Source organism: Centruroides vittatus, unplaced genomic scaffold (genome assembly GCF_030686945.1).
Source record: "Centruroides vittatus isolate TY-2023 unplaced genomic scaffold, ASM3068694v2 contig_3119, whole genome shotgun sequence".
NCBI classification, from domain to species: domain Eukaryota; kingdom Metazoa; phylum Arthropoda; class Arachnida; order Scorpiones; family Buthidae; genus Centruroides; species Centruroides vittatus.
The window spans coordinates 144,041-159,231 of record NW_027122010.1 but is presented as its reverse complement, the minus strand read 5'-3'; the positions used below and the strand labels follow the sequence as shown (position 1 = coordinate 159,231).

The window sequence follows — 15,191 nt, the reverse complement described above, 5'->3', positions numbered from 1 at the left end:
ACGCATTAATAATTAGACTTACAAATGAAAGAACAAATACTGTGTAGCCTACACACATATAAATGTATCTAGACGCAGTTGAACACACAATTTCATAAGAAACGGCATTGAAAATATTTTTATATTAGAAAACAGACGCATTTTTCATGTAGAAAACAAGAAATATTTAATGGCATTTTATAAAATTTGAACTTGATTTTAAAAAATGATAGTAAAAATTCCCGGAAACGAAAAAAAAGCGGTTTAAGAGTAAAGATATCAAAGAGTAGTAGGGAAAAGTCTGACTAATAGATAAACACTTGTAAAAGATAGCTGAAAATTATTTTATTAGCGGATATAATGACGCAAACGTAAAAAATTGCTGGAACATAACATTTTCTAACGACATAATTGCATAACTGATCGTTGCTTAAATAATGAGATAGAAATTAATGACTGAAATACACTAACAATAAATAAACGCATGTAAATCGATAAATATTTATTTCCGGAGTGGCTAGAACTATTTCGAGAGTGTGCTTTTTTTTTTAATGGGAAATAATCGACGTCATAATTGAAAATTTGAAATTTTGTTAACGTCACAAAACTTTTAAAATTTTAAATATCCATTTTAAATTTTAAATTGTCTACGTAAATATTAATTTAAATTTAAGGATTAAATATTTACGTATCGATGTGACGTTGAATTTTGATTCAAAAAATCAGTCAATTTATATTGTTAATGTGTTTTAAATAGAAAAACAGGTGTTGATTTAAAAAATGACGTCAATCAATTTATAAATTTGAAAAAAATAAACAAAAGGATACGTCGAAGATTATTGAATTCATTTAAACCTTTAGAATCAATGTTGTCAATTCTTTTAATAAGAATAAACAAAAACTTTCATTTCTTTTAATGAAAATAGGCAGAATGGCATCAACTCTTTCCCTAAATTAAGTTCCTGGAAAGACTTAATGTTAAGCAAACGCAATAAATACACGTAAATGACGTCATCGTACGATTACCTGTGTCCACCAATAGTCAAACATTAGAATGATGTCATCTCAATCAAAATCCTTAAATTAGGTAGATAACGTCTATATAACATTGAAATTATTACTTTTAATAACTCTTATATTAAAATATAATTTTCATCGAATTAAATAAAAATTTCAATTACGTGACTGTATACGTGTACTAATTCACGTATTGGATCAGAAAACACACCTTCCGTGACGTCAGGAATTGCGAAATATACAGCTTTTAAAAAGTACGTCCCTACGTCATCAGACGTCACTTTAGAAATCTGGTGGATCGTACTGTCTCGCTTATCTTATCCGAAGAAAATGGCAAGTAAGGATAAAAGAGCTAAGGTAAATATCAATTTCAAATCTGTTTACGTTTCAGATACTATTTATAAGTGTACAAATGGCTAGATGTTAACACGAGAGCTAATAATTCGATTGTCCGTTTTGACCTCGAACGTCTCCTGAACTTCACATTCCAAAATCTCATCATCTCTTTCTGAAAGGAATGTGGAATAAACGTTGATTTTTCTCCTTAGTCAATGTTTCTTCTAAGTTCGAAAAAACCAGTTACTTCAAAATATATTTTTTAATTAAACAGATCACTACATATAACAAGAAATAAACTAAATTATATATTATATATTTGATCTGAAGTCTAATTAATTTAATTTGATTATATAAATTATAAAAACTGTTGATTTTGTTTATTTTTTTATCCATTTAAATTAACATTCTCCCTACATTATTATAGTTTAATTTATAAATATGTAGATTACACCTGAGAGATGAAGCTGGAAAGGAAGAGATTGTTGAAAAATCCCATATAAATCTATATTACTCTTCTCCATTTACAATGTGGCTAAATGAAAAACTTACTAAATTCAAAAACTTCTAACTACCGTTAGAAGTTTCAATATTTATTCTTTAAATATCTAAAACTTATCATTTAAAAAAGAAATAAATTTTTAGAATAAGGAAATGAAATTTTTCTTTTAAACTTTACGTAAATCTTTTACGGCTATTTCTATACGTGCAGTTGTGTTTCTCAAAAACGATTCTTTTGTTTCTCGGGTGCAGGAAGGATGCTATCTACTCGTTTTTCTAATTGTTTTAAATTGTATTGAACGTCTTCCGTATTAAAAATTTAGTAAAGGCAAAAAAATTTGTTTAGTAAAACAACAAACTGGTTTGTTTTTATTGTTATAACAGATCATAAGATTAAAAAAAATTGCTTTAGACAATGAACTGAATTGCTTTGCATCTAATTTTAAAATTACTGTTCAGGAATTTATTAATAAAATTTTATTAATTTGGTTTTTTGTCTTTAGACTTTGAAATGCTGTATGTTATGGTAACACACTGTTTAAAAGTTTAACAGGATGTATCAAATATAAGCTTTAAGCTTTAATAATTTAAATTTAATTGTAATATACATGTTTTATTTTTATTATATTTACAGTCTTTGATTGAGCCATGCTCTAATAATTGCATCACTTAAAAAATTAACTTTCGGCTTCAGTTATTCTTCGTTTTCATTTTTGTAGGAATTTGTTTTTTAAATCTGTACTAAAGTAATTAAAATTATATTACTTATTCATAATTTAAAAACTTGTTATATAAAATATTCTATGCCAACCTTGAATTATTTACTTTCATTTTCTTTATTTCAAGAATATCATCTTTGCAAAAACTCTTTTCAAGTATCTAATTTTTTGATTATTTTTAAAGTGTTAACTGATAAATACTTTACATACAAGACTGCATTGCCTCAAAATAACTTTATCAGTAGCTATCAGTCTTGTCTGAATTAAAAACAAATGTTATCTCTTTCTGTAAATATTATATATACATTTTGAAAACATTATCTAGAAATTTATTTTTATGCAAAGTATCTAACCCATCATAAAAATCTCCATAGAAGATGAAACTATTGTTAAATTTATATTTTAAACACATGTTTCAGTTCCAGTTATTTAAGGAGTGTCTATTTTAATCTTCTTAGTGAATGAACTTTGAATTAACCAAAGTTCTACCACTGTGTAGCTACTTTAGTATTGATTCTTCAACAATTGCAAAAATTTTAATTCTTTAATTTAAAATCTGTAATTTTTGTTTCTTCCAAATAACATTTTATAAAAAGACTGCATTGAAAAAGTATTCAAAGATCCAGAAATGTTCAGAAAATATAAAAATATATGTTTAAAGCTATTTAAATTCTTTGTGTAATTTCAAATTTTTTGAAACAGGTTTTAAAAATTTGAAGGTTAAAATTTTAAAAGTTATTTCACAGAACTTTTAGATTTTTTTAAAAATATATTTAGAGAGATTAACAAGAAAATATATATAAAAATTTACTTTAAAATTTTTAATGTCCTATGAATCACAAGAATCAGTTTAAGAATATAATGCATATTTTCCAAATATTTTCTGTGTGATATATATAATTTCTTATTACAAAAATATATTCATTTTTATTATAAAGTTATGACCTAGAAAGCTTCTTTATGAAGTTATTTGTTTAGAGTCATATTTTAATATTTCATCACTACAATAATTATGACTAAAATTTTCTTTATATAAAAATTTCATGTTAGTATATATTAAGATGGCCTTGCATATTTCATTATGTCAAGGACATTAAATTTAAATAATTCTTTCAAGTTTATCAACTTTTAATTTTATTCCTTTTTTTTTTCTTCTAGAATTTTTAATAATTAATTAATTTTTTTCAGATTGAAGCTCTAACTCGAGATCTTGTGCTGCCAAATGATACTCTTAAGAAGGTGAGCAACATCCTCCTCCATAACTTCAACTGTGGGCTGAAAGGCGATACTACCATCAATGGAACGTTAAAAATGTTAATAACATATGTCCGAGATGTTCCTAATGGATCTGGTAATTTTCGTTTGATTTGCAAGAAATTTCATTTTTGTATTCTTGAATATAATTTCATTATTCTCAATAGAACAAGGAAAATTTCTGGCTTTGGATCTTGGAGGAACCAACTTTAGAGTACTACTTATTGAGTTGGAAAAAGATAGTTTCATGATGGATAATGAAATCTATGCCATACCAGAATATATAATGTTAGGAAGTGGAACGCAAGTAAGGATTAATAAGTTAGATATTTATTAAAGGAGACTTATTGACCTTTTCATAAATGAGGAAATAATAGAAAAATAATCCAAATTTGAAAATAATCGTTTATACTTTCCTTGTAATTTTTTCAATAAAAATTCATTTCAATTGTTCTTGAGAAATGTAATTTACCTTGAACTTCTCAAGCCGGACTACGTGTACACTAAATTATGTCTTTTTTATTTTAATATCAATTGTGTTTTATTTTAATGTTATACATTAAGTATTTTATTTTTAAATTGGATAATTTGATTTCTTTCAGCTCTTTGATCATATTGCTGATTGTCTAAATAAGTTCATAAAATCTAGATCACTGCCAAATAACTTGCCATTAGGATTTACATTCAGTTTCCCTTGTAAACAAGAAGGTCTCACAAAGGCTAAACTGATAACATGGACCAAAGGATTTAAATGTACAGGAGTAGAAAATGAAGATGTTGTTCAATTATTAAGAGATGCCATGGGTAGAAAGGTGTGTGAACTGAGTGTTTAATATTTTTTTTAACATTGTTTTTATGGAATTATAATTCAAATTTTTATTTTTAGAATGTTCATATTGATGTTGTAGCAGTGGTAAATGACACTACAGGAACATTGATGTCTTGTGCTCATAAAAATCCAAAATGTAGAGCTGGAATTATAGTTGGTAAATAAAATCTTTATCACAATATTTTGCTTTATAACGTAAATCTTATATGAAAATAATTAAATTTTTTTTTTCTGAAATAAGGTACTGGAACTAATGCTTGCTATATGGAACGGTTAGAGAATGTGAAATTATGGGATGGAGGTAGTGATGAACCAAAACAAGTAATAATTAATACAGAATGGGGTGCTTTTGGTGATAATGGATGCCTTGAATTTATTCGTACCAAATATGATAGAGAAGTTGATGCAGCTTCTTTAAATCCTGGAGTGCAACTGTAAGTATCATTTTCATAAATTGTTTTATTGGAAACAAAGTTAAGATGCTAATGCAAACTTTTCACACAGATTTGAAAAAATGATATCTGGAATGTATATGGGAGAAATTGCTCGAAGGGTCTTTATTGATGCAATTAACCAGAAACTTTTATTTGATGGCAAAACAACAACAAAAATGAACACACCATATGCTTTTAAATCAAAATATATATCTATGATTGAAAGGTAACATTTTGAGTTTGTGTTTTTGTTTTTTATTTAAATCGAATTAGATTAACATTATTTAAATATACATAACAGTGATCCAAAGAATAGCTATTTGCAAACAAAACAAGTTCTTGAGAAGATGAATATCTTGGGAGCCAGAGAGGAAGATTTTGAGTGTATGAAATTAATTTGTGCGAGAATCTCAGTTCGTGCAGCTCATCTTGTATCTGCTGGTAATTTCTGCTTTTAAATTATCACAATGTTTCTTTTTTTTACTAATAAATTTATCATCAAACAGGAATTGCAACAATTCTAGACAGAATGCAACGACCTCACACAACAGTAGGAGTCGATGGCTCCGTGTATAGATATCATCCACACTTTCAAAGACTTATGGAAGAAAAAGTTGCAGAATTAACAAATCCTGAATATAAGGTACACATAAAATATTTTAAAATTAAAAAATAAAAAAAAAAAAAGAAAATTTAACAATCTGGTATTTTTCTAGTTTGATCTAATGTTATCAGAAGATGGAAGTGGTAGAGGTGCAGCACTAGTAGCTGCAGTTGCAGTAAGAACAGAGAAAAAATAATTGATTTTCTGAAGAATTTAGAAATTATTTTAAGCATTTATTAGGAAAATATTTAAATCCATAATCTTTATTGACCAAATGAGTACATTGAGGACAACAGAACAGTATTTAGTCCATCTACTATTTTATCTCTCGACCGACGTTGGTGCATAATAAGTTTGACAATTATTTATATTTTTGGAATATTTATTATTTGACATTCTTAATTTATAAATACTTTAAATAGCTGCGATGTTTTTCCCTTTTTTCTGATTTGGCCGCGAAAAATTTTATCTAATGTTAATTTTAAGAAATAGATTCAACAAGACGCACAGTAATTATTTTATCAACGGTAATTGTAAAATTTTATTTGATCTACACGGATAAAGTATTTCGCGGATCCAGATCTTGTTCGTGTGCAAAGAAAAGCAGATGAATGTGACTACATATAACATGTTTTTAATGTTATTGGAATCTTCCAACTTGCATTTAAAAGTTTGAAGTCTATGAACTGTTCCGTTTTCAAAATATGTATTGGATGTAGATAACTTAATTATATATAAAAACATTGTTAATGGTGCAATATCCACTATTAAACTTTTGTAGATTTATGAATTGTATATAGAATTTTATTTTAAGTTTGATAGGTTATGTTATATATTGTCTAAAATTTAATTTCAATAAACTTAGGTATATAATATATATTATGTATATATTATATATAAATAGATGCAACTATATTGAAATGTATTCAATTAATTGTGTTTTAATTGTTTATTAATTATTGTTTTATTATTGTTTATAGTGAGTTATGCTGTAAAGCATTTTGGAAGCCAACTTTTTTTTGTTTCTGAAGAAAAATTTATTAAAAAGTATATTATTTTGAAAAACTTAACTAAGAAAGTTATTAACTTGAATTTTCCTCCTAATATTTTTAATTCTTACATTATTCAATTGATGATATAAAATATCAAGTTTTTGGAGCTAAATTACTAACTTATTGATGTGAGAAAGAGATTTTACAAGATAAAAAGCTCTAAAAAACATAAAATTGACATATTAATAGTAAAAAAAATCTTTAATGAATGAATTTTTTTATTGCAAAACAATATTTTTTGGAACAAATTTTAAATATCAATTATGAAAAATTAGATAACCATTAAACTGAAATTTTGTACACCTGCAGTTGAAAATTGCTATGTGAATTAATGCTGTCTTATAAATTGACATTTTAAAAGTTTCCTTACCTTTCTATGTAAATAGTGAACCTCAAATTTTAAAATGCAAAATCTCTGAGTCCTTATTTTTCTTATTCAAATACATTAGGAATTCATTAATCTAGCAACTACAGAACCAGAGTGATACTGGATTACTGGACATTGCATTGAACTTTTACTGTAAAGTCAGCACTGTATCAAGATGAATTGAGAAGCCTGCAAAAATAAACACAAATATTTCCAGGAGTCTTTAGATACCATATGTCTAAACAAATTTGTATGCCAGATGATTGGCTACTTCCCAGAGGATTCTGGATTAAACTTTTACATACAAGTATCCTAAATGCCCATTTTTTTTTTCTATCAACAGTGTATGCTTTACAACCATAAATTCAATTCATTAATTCAAAACAATTTTATATAATTACATAAAACAATTATATAAACCTCTGCAAATAATTTTTCTTCTGTAAACTCAAAATTATACCAAAGGTAATAAGCATAAAAAATTTTTAAATACAAGAATGTTAAACTGGAATACAGTATTAACTTTTAAAATAATTTTCTCGGGTAAAAATTTACTTTAATAGAATGCTAAAAAGAAATTCATAAAAACATTGTATAATCCTAATGATAATGTATGGATATCAATTTTTATAATTACTTTTCAGAGTATGAAATTTACCATGAGAGTTGTGGATTCTTAGACGCTGGTGCTATATTAGATTTTTTACAACATAATAGCACATAGGGAGATTGTATGAAAAATGTTTGGGTATTAGCTATATTAAATACATATTGTTTTTGTAAATGTGATTATTACAGGAAGTCTCCCTCCCACTTTCAGCTGTATCTTAAAAATGTTTGGCTTTCACACATTGGGAACAGAATTCCATTTAGCTAATAAAAATTTTATATAAATCTATTTTAAAGATAAGAAAGTTTGTTTTTTGTACAGTGAACATGTTAAAATTGTAATTATTTAGTGTTAAAATGCATGAAACATTAAAGAGATGACAAAAATTTGTAAAATTTTTATGATTACTGAAACCAAATTTGGCAAAAAATGATACTTTTATAGGTATATGATCCAAATATATAATCTAAAAGCACTTCATACTTAATACTTTGGTATATACAGTGTGAGTTTTGACTGTAAGCAAGTTAGTGTGATCTTACTTTTTCTCCCTGAAGAGCTGCAGGAATATCTTCAATAACCAGATCAATAAAATGTTTTGAACTAATTAATCTTGTATCCATTTAGTCAGCATGCTGTCAACTTGTATTAGCATTCATATCAAATATACCAAAAAGTCCTAAACATTATAAAATTTATGAAAATTAAATTTTCTTGCTTGTATTACAACTATAGTAGTGTAAATTGTTAAATTCACAACTATTGTGAATTTATATAAAAAATAAACTCTTCTGAATTTGGAGATTGTTACATAAATTAATTTGAGTCGTCATTTAATCTTGATGATACAAATCATAGACTCAAGATTTCAGTATACTAAAAAGCAATTGCAGGTATAATTTCTATTAAAAAAATAATAATAAAATGTCCTATGAAAATTTTTCATTGCCACTAAGTTTTAGATTAAAAATGAAAACCATGAAGGCTTTAACATGGAAGTCTAATATGTATTTATAGGAACACAACAGGTTAAAAAAAAATTAATAGATAAATTCAATTTTAAAATAATTGGCTTTGTCTTGATTTGTGTAATGTTATAGTATGTGCATCAAAAGAGTTGACATGAGTCAGCCTGAGCTGGATCTAGGTCATATGAAAGGAGATATGCAACTGTTTGTTGGAAGTTGAATCTCTCAACTGTTTCTTTACATTTCTAAAGCATTTTTATACCATCTTTATGATAAACAATTTTATTTTTTACTTTCCTGGCTATTATATGAGGGAAATTATGACAATTGGTCAAAAAATGGCCTTCCAAGATTTTTATATTTTTGGATTCAGAACCTTGAAATGTTGAGGATTTCAAGAGTTTTTCTGTATGTATGGGTGTGTGTGGAGCATAATTTTATTCACCCTCTTTGAAGCTTAATAACTTTTGTGCTTTTTATTGAAATTTTGCAAGGTTTATGTAGGAGATTGATGCTATTAAATTTTGGTGGCTAAAGATTGAGGAGCTGGGAAGATACAGGGTGTTGTGTGACTATCTTGGGTCTGACTTAATGACAAATTTACTCATTATTAGCATTTACAATTTTTTATAAAACCCATACCTACCTTCAAAATTAAGTTTTTTGCCATTTTGTAATAATTATGATATTTTATTAAATATAAATTTTTATCTGATGGTACTTCCAAATGTTGCCGGGAAAGTTAAGCAACTCATTACTGGAATTTTTACAAATTTTATTACTTACACTTAATTCTAATGTTATGTGTTAATCAAATCACCTTCTACACCTTTCATCTGACAGACCCTTCCAGCTCGGTCACACTCATGTCTATTCATTGACTGTGCAGACTATAGTTGTGCATTTTGTTCAATATAAAATTTTTCATAAGTATGCAAATGAAAAAATTATTACAATTTGGAAGCATAATCAGTCTGTTACTGAAATATAATCAAAACCTGGTATTCACTCCTTTTTTTAAATTGGCTGAGCTCAAGATTTGAATAGAAGAAATTTATAGAACTAATTATATATTACTTTCTAATGATTATCTTAGTTTTCTGTATTCTAGAATTATATAATGGGTCAAATTATACTTATTTGAAATTCAGTTTTAAAACAATGTAATAAAAAAATTGGTATGTGCTGTTCAAAATACATTCATGATTCAAAATTATGCATGCATTGTAGTTACATTTAGGGTTATTTTCTGGCCAGAATGTGCTTTTATGCCATACTAGCAAATAGTATAAAATGTATTGATAGCCTTAGGACAAGCATTGCTTGGTGGAAAAAAGTTCTATATGTGGATAAGAAGTCTGATGACTGACATGATAAAAATGAATGAGATGAAATGTGCCATTCTGTCAGTTACAATGAATGCTGTGGACCAATTGGAACAAACATAAAAGGCAAATGGAGTGGAGACTCCCTCTTTAGTCAGGGACCATCTTTTGATGACTGACTAAAATGTCTGCCTTCACTACATTTTTATCAAGAAACAAGGTGTGGAGAAGCAGCAATGATAATATTTTGTAAAGAGAAAAGTAAAAATGTGGTTACTAAAAGGCATCATTTAGCAACTGACACTAAATCCAAAAGAAGAAATAGGGAAGGAAGTTCATATGAACATATAAAAAAAAATTGGAAAATACAGTATTATAAATGCTACAATATAAATATTTATACATTTGTAAAGAAAAAATAATTAATTACTAATATTAAACAGTTTTATTTATTGTTACATTTTTATTAAAACAGAACTTTAGTTTTAGTTACCATATATGTATACCAGTAGTAATTTTCTTTTAGAAGATGAGCATTTATGTTCTTTGGCCATTAATAATAATGCTTGCTTATGTCATATCATTTGGACAATACCAGCTGATGAAAATTTGTTACATTGAACACTTTGCAGACAATTTAAATTCTTCTCTTAGGGTAACAACTTTGGAAAAGATTCATGTGGTTACAATTCATATTAACACAGCTTTTCTTAACCAACATTTATTTGAATTTATAGAAACATTTCTTTAGCTTTCAAACATACAACAAAAATTAAATGCAACAATCATCCTTTTTCATCTTTGTTTCTAACTATTCATTCTTTTTCTTTTTCCTTCATATGCATAAACATTTATTTAAAATGGCAAAATTCTGCTCATTATGCAAAATGATTGACTTAGATTGCAATTCTTTTGTAATTTAATTAACCTACTGAACATTGAATGTGAAGAATAAACACTATTTTTATATAATTTTTTTATGGCAGTTACGTTTGAGTTTTATTTTAAACATAATTTTATGTAACAAAGAAATTCAATTGATTATAATCAAACCAAATATAAATGCATTTTCACTTCTTTAGTTATTTCAAACAATACATATAGGTTTATTTTTTATTAAATCCATAACTTTTTGTTTATTGAAGCAGTTTATGAGATTATATTGAAAACTCAAAATTTTTAAAATCTATCATTTTCAAATATTTTATATAAGAGAATGATTTGTTAATAAATTTATTGAACAATTATTAATAAATATCCTCATTAATCATCAATTTAAGCTGTATCATTTTATACTGTAAATTAATTTGCGAGTCAGATCTCTACTTTTAGAATAATTTTCTATATTATTGAATTTCATTTTTATTCTGGAAAGTTAGAAGTAAAGACTTATGAGGTAGGCACCAAAAGTTTTCAGCCTGTTTTAGATGTTACAGATATAAAACAATGATGTCATTTTTACTTTCTCAGCTGTTACATATAACAGAATAAGCCAGTATGCATCAGAAGTTGATAACTGCAACCAGCATAGTTGCACAATTGTTTATGCAGGTCAACAACTGGATTTTCCTTCATTGAGAGCCTCACAAATGTGACCACTGTGAAAGAGAAATCTGACATGCATTTTCAGTCATAGACAAGTCATGAAAAAAGTCACAAACTCCAGTACTCAACCAGCATGGTCAAACATGCAAATTTATGGAGCCAGTACAATTAGTTTTTAAATTATTGTACTGTACATGAAATGAGATTCTTATGTTCAGGTATTTGAATGCAGTAGAAAGAATTTAGTCTATTTAGATCAATAGGAATAAATCATAAACAAATTTCCTATGATGTATAAAATAAGCCTAACAAATAATTTTATTATATTGTATTTATTCAAGATATATAGGCCTATTGCAGATACTGTTCTTGATTTAAGAGAAAATGAATAAAAGTTTATTTTGAATATATATATACATATACATATATACTTTGTTTAATAAGGAATGCATTTTTGTCACACGTGAGCAAGTATCCAATCAAATCAGACTACAATGGATTCCTATTGTCAAATACTATAAACTGTTAAACAGAGTTCCCAGATGAAATTTTGTGTTCCCTAGATTTTCATCCAGAAATCCCTAGATTTCCCTAGACCCCTTTTGACTTAGTTTTGACATATTTTGTACATATGTTCAAAAACTTATTGAAAAGTTCTTTTAATATGTATTAGACATCATGGACATTGCGTAAAACTAGAACTATGGATAAAGAGAAATTGTATGAACTTGTTTCTTTATTTAATAAATGAAGAAAAGTTATCAACGATAAATATGCGCGTGATGTTATTGACGACGTTTTCAATGTTGGAACTTAAATTGAGAAAGACAAATCTCTTTTTTTCGATGCAAAGTAGTTTCTCTGTTTTTTTTTGTTTTTGTTTTGATGCTATTGTGGGTTGAAATACTAACACACAAATATCAAACTGCATCAGAACGGATAAGCTTGTTTATCTTCTGCGGGGTATTATTCTTTAATAGCAATCCAAAATGTATCAATAGGTAACTCGGCATGCTTGATTTTAAGCCCGCCATATAAAATTATAGATGAAAATTCTTCACATAATGTCAAATCAATATTAGATGAAATTTCTATAGAGATTTCGAACCTAAACATACACCTGTGTTCAATGACGGAAAATAAAAGTTAATTTTTTCTTTCAGAGTTGCTAAATGTACCAATTAGGGTTTCTCATTTCCCGGTCTTTTGCTTGTCCTGGGATTCTGGTTAAAAAGTGAACTGGGATATAATCAATTACTATTAAGATATAAAACAAATCTTAAAATTGAATGATATAAAGTTACTTAAAAAATGAAAAATATTTATACATCCTGCAACCTCCAAAATAATGCCGTGTAAAATATGCATAAAAAATTACTTTGAATTACATAGAAATTTTCAAATAAAAAAAATTTATTAAAGTTTGTTGGAAACTGCTTACAACAAATAAAAAAAAACCCTTTGAATTGAGTTTAAAATTTAAAAAAAGATGCTTCAAAATTCATTTTTAACTTAGAAGGTAATTTTCGTTTTTTAAATAAAACGTAAAAATTTACATTAATCTTTTGTATTATAAGATTTTAAAAAGCAAAGATGGCCAATACTCGGATCACTCAATTTGATTCTACTAAAGAAAAGACCTGCTACTGAGAATGTCCTTTTCGATTCAATTAATGTAGGTGGAATCGATATTAATGTATTTAAGAGAAGATGGATGTTATGTGTTTTTTTACCTGTAGCCTGGAAGATTTCTAGTTCATTTTCGAGATATGTTACAGTACTTCTTTTGTCTACCAGTATTCTTGATTTGTCTACCTCTGCTGCTTTAATAGCGGCATCAAGCTTACAGCTCGATAATTCGGCAGTTCGTTTAGCTTTAATAATCAGATTTATGAAGAAAAATTTCGTACTTGCTTACTTCGTGGTTGTTTGTATGCTTGCCCAATTTGCACAACCTGACATAATGCAGTTATTGAAGCTACTGAGTATGGTTAAAAATTAAGATATATCTGGAATAATTGCCCCGAAGCTTACATGTTCTGACAGAGCATTTTCAGAGTCCTGTCACAAATAGGCTACATATTGATTATTGACAATCTGCCACATGCCATAATAAACAAAAATTTAAACTAATAAGCAGGCTTAAAATTAATAAATATAGATGTACTCTGACAGTTTATGGGTTAATTATACTTTCTATTTGCAAAATTTCAACTTTAACACAAAATAAGAAAAAAAGTGAAATATTTCTGTGAATGGAATATAATGTATTCTTCTATTCCTAAAAAAAAAAAAATACATTATGTTCCATCTTGGTCACTTATTATACAATTACTAATAATCTAACTCAGGCAGCTAATATAATTTATGCTTCTTAGTAATATGTAGCATTATCCTTTCCTTTCTAAATATTAGAAAAGATCTTGTGCATAAATTTGATTTAGGTTAATATGTGAATTCACTGAACAAATTCTATTAAATGTTATTCATCTTTTTATAGGAGGAATCAAATAAAAATGGAGCTTTTCTAAATCTCGCTTTAATTCATAATTTGAGAGGATACAATATACATTTGGAACAGGAGAATTTCAATTTAAAATTTGGAATTGGCCCATAGAATAAAATCTGCCATATTTCCACCACATTTTTACAAAACTATTATCTGCGACCATATTTTACAATCTAATCATATATATTTTTTTGATTAAAAAATCTTAAAAATGACTAGAGAAAAATTTTAGACATTAAAAATTACCATCCTATTGAATTTGTTCGATAACCTTCGAATAGCTACGAATGTCACCGATAATTTTTGGCAGAATGACTGCAGCATATTTATATTTGCAATCTGTTCTGCCAGAAGGATCCATGTGATTATCCTGTGTTAAATCTTTATCATAATTTGGGGTTCAAAACAAAAACCCACATTTTCTCTTTTTCTTTCTTTCTCCCCTTCTCCGACAAATGTGACTTAAGTAGTACATTAACAATGAGCAAGTATTTCCTTTATTGTGCAGTTGTAAATACTGCTATTTACACAAATGGCATGAAATATCTTAGAAACACTATTTGTTAAATTTACATAGTTGAAATTAATTTTCTATCAAATATTTACAAGGAATAAACATTGATTTATACAATTGTTGAATATTTTTAGATGTAACAAACATTCTTCTCTTTTTTGCAGAAAGTGACTGATTGATAGGCATAAAATAAAAAATATTTCTTGTGGAAATTTGTGAGACTGTAAAGGATAGGGTAATGCAAGGTCTATTAAAAATAACATACTGGCAGAAAAATTCTTAATGGCACTGGTGTGGTTTGTCTTGTGGAAGGTCATGTCACCGGCGTGTTCTCTAATTTGTTGTCCTGCAATTCAGACATTTTATGTATGTCTGCATCTTTGGACATTATGACTTCCTGTAGGGGAAGTTCCATGTCAGGCGTTTGCGATTCTTTATCATCTTTGGTCTCTTTTACTAAGTTACAATTCTCAGTTGTTTCTTCTAACTGCTGATTCGTTGGAGATTTACATTCCGTTTCTTTATTTTCTTCTTTTACACTATCTGTATAAATAAATTAGTCTATTTTAGAAACTAAATAATATTATGAATATTATATTGATAAATTTATTGTATATTTTTAATAGAT

At 27.0% G+C, this 15,191-nt stretch overlaps 2 protein-coding genes across 2 annotated transcripts in view; one reads left to right on the top strand and one right to left on the bottom strand.

Moving 5' to 3' along the window:
* Positions 1-1,208: 1,208 nt before the first annotated feature.
* LOC136973229 (hexokinase type 2-like) lies at positions 1,209-6,588 on the top strand. The gene is made up of 10 exons (XM_067267933.1): positions 1,209-1,353; positions 3,741-3,903; positions 3,974-4,113; positions 4,409-4,618; positions 4,693-4,792; positions 4,877-5,069; positions 5,140-5,295; positions 5,371-5,510; positions 5,576-5,712; positions 5,786-6,588. Exons 1-10 carry the CDS (start codon positions 1,327-1,329, stop codon positions 5,867-5,869), a joined length of 1,350 nt encoding a protein of 449 aa, XP_067124034.1. The 5' UTR covers positions 1,209-1,326; the 3' UTR covers positions 5,870-6,588.
* A 7,471-nt stretch (positions 6,589-14,059) lies between these two features.
* Positions 14,060-15,191, bottom strand: part of LOC136973228 (BRISC complex subunit Abraxas 2-like) — a 35,621-nt gene continuing 34,489 nt past the window's right edge. The window contains exon 8 of the mRNA XM_067267932.1: positions 14,060-15,106. Coding sequence (XP_067124033.1) covers positions 14,877-15,106 — 230 coding nt within the window. The 3' untranslated portion in view covers positions 14,060-14,876. The remainder of the gene's footprint in view (positions 15,107-15,191) is intronic.

Excerpts from the sequence above, each read along its gene's own strand:
- LOC136973229 (XM_067267933.1), top strand. The coding sequence starts at position 1,327 with ATGGCAAGTAAGGATAAAAGAGCTAAG. Across the intron at positions 4,793-4,876 it reads TAGAGCTGGAATTATAGTTG|GTACTGGAACTAATGCTTGC; the intron begins GTAAATAAAATC and ends TTCTGAAATAAG. Across the intron at positions 5,070-5,139 it reads TTAAATCCTGGAGTGCAACT|ATTTGAAAAAATGATATCTG; the intron begins GTAAGTATCATT and ends CTTTTCACACAG.